Here is a 4,689-nt window from a genome sequence, read left to right as displayed (position 1 = left end):
TATGATTAAAATAATAGTGGGAGTATGAATGTATAATTAAGAAAAATAAGAGTGCAAACACCATTTTTCTAGAAAAAACGAGAAAAGTTTAGTTGTAGGCACATTCACAAAGAGATACTGACAATATCTCGGTCATTTTTAGATTTTTAAAATATTTTCATGTTTTTAATTTTTTAATAACAATTTTTTAAAGGCATAGTAGAGGCTGCTCTACTAACTTTCTCATAGTCCCACATCATTTCTTCGGGGTTGGGGGGGTTGGGTAGTTAAGTCCTCAGGTTTGCCTCAAGAGTTGCCGGCTTTTGGGGTTAAATCTGGGATTAGGTTTAATTAACTAATTTCAAAAGTCTGAAAAAAATAACAATTTTTTAATTTTTTCCATTATTAAGTCAAATAAGCAAGATATTATTTCGTTAGGAATATTAGTTTTTCAGATATTAATTGTGCTGGATGTTATCAAATATTGGATTTCACTAATGATTTTAGTAACAAACAAATAAATTGAAAGAAAAATGATGTTATGGGATAAAGTGTAAAATAAGCTATACTTTAAGGCGATTTACAGTAGTTAACTCTTAAGAGTATAAATGTCTTTTTGACGTCATCATCACGCGATATTAGAATTGACTAACAATTTAGGGAATAAGCTGAGAAAAAAAAATAATGTAAGAGGACAAGGTGCAAAAGCGACTATGGCTTAGGAGAAAGAAAAAAAATAATGTAAGCAGAAACCTTCATCTGAGATCTGGTTATAACACCTCCATGATGAAGTTTCCGTCCTCTATTATATATTGCATCCAGATGCACTTAAATAGTAGCAGGAATGCACGAGAATTTGTGTTCGGCCCAAAAAGGTCTCCAAAAAGAAATAAAAAGAATAAATTGCAGTAACATTCATAAATGGGCAATATACCTGAAACCTGAGCCATTTACCAAATAGGAAAGCGCCGAACGCATGGCGCATGTTTGCTTTCAAGATGACCGAGCGTATAAATATTCCGCCGGTTACACAGTAAAATCCTTTAGTTTCTCGTGGCCGTTTTCAGAATTTCCAAGAGAAAAGAACAAAATTTTCCCTTATTAAAGCTTCGAAAGAGATCACATGGCCCCCACAAAATACTCATTGCCCCACAAACAGTCTCTCCCCTCCGGGAGGTGTATGACCAACATCTGCAGGGGAACTGTGGCCGGCCTTCCAAAGGCAGTACAGTACTTCCAATGCAATCATCTCATGATAATTGTTAAAAAGGAATACTGAAGAAAATGGTGGGATTCACTTTGCATGCGTGGTGACTGGTGATCAGTAAAGTTGTAAACAGCCAAAGTAAGCCCCAACAATACGACCCCTTTTTTTTTTTTTTTACTCCACTACAAAAGATTTTTTTAAAAAACTTTGGAAACCCACCACCCATCCCTCATCCAATTTCCACTCCGATCCCTCTATGTCACATCACACATACAAAGTAAGAAGAATAGCTATTAAATCATTATATACAAAATGATAAAAACAATATTTAATTTGTAAACCTGTGATAGAGGTACCAGTCTCTCCCCTCCCTGGCTCCCCACACCCCACCCCAAAAAAAAAAAAAAAAAAAAAAAAAAAAAAAAACTAGGCCATGGATGGGGATAAATTAAAGGTCATTCATCAGATCAAATCATATGATCAGACAGAGCACAGACGCCTAAAAATTAAATGAATATCTCTAAAAAGAGAGTGGATTTATTACGGATGGTTCCTAGACAGGAGGAGGTTGGAAAAGAAGCTTCTTCAAAAGCGGCAGTAATAGTTTCAGTAGTAGCAGTCTGAGAGAGGAGGACCAGTGCAATTCCAATAGGCAAAGGAAAGATCAAGGAGTCCAGCTTCTTTACATAAGGATAGAAACCTACTGTACACATATATGTCACCACTCTATGAACCCCAAATCCGGCCTACAATACAATAGCCAATTGATTAATCTACTAATTAGCTGATTAATTAAAAGACCAGTTATAAAAGTCCCAATAATAATACCAACCAAAGAACAAAAGGGAAGAAGAAAGAAGACAGACAATGGCCCTGCGCGTCCTCGTGTGATGTTAACATATATGATATATTACTCCTAGTAAGTAGTAACCCAGCGTCCTCTCGTTTTCCACCATTTCAGTTGGATCATGCAAGCTGATGATCAATTTAAGGCTTCAAACGTACCCACTCGTACCGGCCTTCCAATGGCACGTCCTTCACTATATCATAGTTGTACCTGATTCACAACAAACAACGACTCATGAGAGAGGCCGAGTACTACTAGGCTACTGTTAAAGCTGATCAATGATACATGACTATCATTGTTCGGTGTTCATCACTGCGTAGCAAATTTAGAGTGTTGGGTTTCCTCTTTTGGGACTACACGTATTTAGCAGCAGCTCTTCTCTGGGAAAGGTTTTTATTAGAATTGGAGATTATTTCTGGCCTTGATCTCTGCTAGGATTCTAACCTATAACGTTGCCATTAATCACTACTTACTTTTCCGCGAATTGTTTCTGCTGTCGCTTTTCAGCCACGGCGAAGAACTCTTCGATCTCCGCTGCTGAAGGCATGCAAGTTTTGGTTTTCAACTCCTGACGATTTCTCCGAGAAGACTCCTCCTTCTTTGTTGTCGTTGACGATATAGACTCCATCAACTCTATCCCCGAGTCTCCTCCGCAAATCTCACTTGACGGACTCGTCTCTCTATTACCAAATTATATGCATGATCAAATCAGTGGAAAAAAGCTAGAAATTTTTTTTTTTTAAATGTGAAGCAGTGAATAGCGAAACGCTCATGCACATGGAGGATGATGACTAATAAGGTCAGATACAGATACAATTATAGCTCTACTTAAAATTTGAAATTAAAGTTACTTTTAAGCAGATGATCGCTGGTTTCAGTTTCGAAATTTTGAGATAGAAAGGAAGAGAAGAACTGTATTCAGTGCATATATACCTGAATTGGCGGATTATGAGCGTGGAAATTTCAGTTTCGGAATCCTGGTGCTGTAAATTCAACAATAAACACAAAAATTAACTTCATGTGGATAAGTAAATAAAAAATTCAGAACCTATCCAAAAAAAAAAAAAAATTTATTACGTAGAGAAGTAGCAGTATTAGTAAATGCTTTACGAGTTTGAATTTGAAGTTTAGCTTCACCTTCAGATCGGTGGATCTCATTTTCTCCTCATGGACGTTGGCCGCCGAGGACGTCGTCGTTGAATTTGCAGCAGAAGCCGAAACTGTATAGGCTGGCAAATTTAGCTGCGGCTCAGGCGCCTCATCACAATCGTCGACTTTACGTCTCTTACTGGAGCTGGTAACCTCCTCCTCCTCCTCCACGGCTCTCATTTTGATAATTTCTCCGCCGATTTCCGTAGCCGCTGCTGCTGCCATCTCTCCAATTGATCTCTCACATTTCCTCAGGTAATCTCCCATCTGTTTTTAATTAGTCTCTCTCTCCCTCTTTTTTTTTTTCCTTCCTTGAGTCTTTTACATATACATATATTTCCGCATATATATAAATACGTATATCTCAATAAATATCTTTAAATTTGTACACCCGTCGGTATAATGATATTCCGTCCCAGCTTCCACAATCAAATTTACTTAAAAGCGACTTGAAACGCACGCACAACACGCACACACAAGCAGAGTTGCTCTCTCTCTCTCCACAGTCTCTCTCTCGCTCTCGGCCGAGGAAGGAAAAGGAGCCGCTGGAACTTGGGTGGCCTGGGGGAAAGAAGGGGGGGGGGTGTTAATTAGTTAGTAGTGGTTTGTTGGAGAGCAGGGGTATTATGGGGACAGGGAGAGAGGAAACGTGGAATTGTCATGTGATCGGACGGTGGAGATTGGATGAGACGGTTATGGAAGGCGTTGAACAGAACATGTGGTCCTGACTCCGTTACGGCGACAGGCACATGGGGATGCCGTCAGGAGGCGATCTCTGGGCCGTTTCTTTTATAGCTCAAAAGAGGATAAATTGATCCATTTGGGCTAATGGCGGAGTGACACGTAATTCGAGGAGAGAGTGACCGGTTATAGCCCGTAAATGTCACCGGGAATCAAAATGACGTGGTTGAAGATGCCCAGGGCATCTTACTGATGATGATTTTCAAGTGGTAACCAACTCAGTAACTAACTACTAGTGGAACTAAGAGATTTTAGTAACGAAAAATAGAAAAAGAAAATAAATTTACTGCAATATTTTGAAGTTTAAATGAAGGCTCATACTGATTATAGATTTATAGTTCATCTTTCTCTAAATTAAGCCATTTTGTACCGTGTAGAACAGCATACATATATTGTAAATTGATCTTAGACTAATTACAATTCAAAATAAAGCAATCACCAATCGCAAAACATAATGCAGTTATTAGCTCCCAAAAAGTTGTCCATCGCTAAAGAATTTAGTCAATCAACTATGTTCTTCCATGAAGCATACGAAATGCGGGAGGGAGGAGGACGGGAAGTAATGAATTGGGTGGTACTAGAAAAGAATGCAAGCGAGAGCTCGGCTCGAGACTTGTGAATTGACTTTTTTTTTAATATATATATATAATAAAAAAGGCAATGCTGTTCATTGAAATCTACAATTGAAGTATATTGGATGATGATATGACCAATTGGATAGGGCATTTACTGTAATTTTTAATAAATGGCATTCTGACTAGACAAG

At 38.3% G+C, this 4,689-nt stretch overlaps 1 protein-coding gene across 3 annotated transcripts; it reads right to left on the bottom strand.

Annotated features, from left to right (window-relative positions):
- Positions 1-1,575: 1,575 nt before the first annotated feature.
- Positions 1,576-3,924, bottom strand: LOC113726416 (cyclin-dependent kinase inhibitor 7). 3 transcript variants are annotated; one of them, XR_011839070.1, is made up of 5 exons: positions 3,171-3,924; positions 2,967-3,016; positions 2,507-2,713; positions 2,019-2,243; positions 1,576-1,932 (listed from the first exon to the last, which is right to left on the bottom strand). XR_011839070.1 is itself a non-coding variant. In XM_027250123.2 (4 exons), exons 1-4 carry the CDS (start codon positions 3,447-3,449, stop codon positions 2,174-2,176), a joined length of 606 nt encoding a protein of 201 aa, XP_027105924.1. In that variant the 5' UTR covers positions 3,450-3,924; the 3' UTR covers positions 1,576-2,173. The 3 variants fall into 3 exon arrangements, 1 of the variants encoding a protein (XP_027105924.1); XR_011839071.1 differs by having other exon boundaries at positions 2,053-2,243; XM_027250123.2 differs by having other exon boundaries at positions 1,576-2,243.
- Positions 3,925-4,689: the final 765 nt, after the last annotated feature.

This window comes from Coffea arabica, chromosome 2c, assembly GCF_036785885.1.
Source record: "Coffea arabica cultivar ET-39 chromosome 2c, Coffea Arabica ET-39 HiFi, whole genome shotgun sequence".
NCBI lineage: Eukaryota > Viridiplantae > Streptophyta > Magnoliopsida > Gentianales > Rubiaceae > Coffea > Coffea arabica.
Note: the sequence above shows the minus strand (reverse complement) of the source record. Positions and strands in the feature narration are given on the sequence as shown.

Excerpts from the sequence above, each read along its gene's own strand:
- LOC113726416 (XM_027250123.2), bottom strand. The coding sequence starts at position 3,449 with ATGGGAGATTACCTGAGGAAATGTGAGAGATCAATTGGAGAGATGGCA. Across the intron at positions 3,017-3,170 it reads TGAGATCCACCGATCTGAAG|CACCAGGATTCCGAAACTGA; the intron begins GTGAAGCTAAAC and ends TTGAATTTACAG. Across the intron at positions 2,244-2,506 it reads CAGAAACAATTCGCGGAAAA|GTACAACTATGATATAGTGA; the intron begins GTAAGTAGTGAT and ends GTTGTGAATCAG.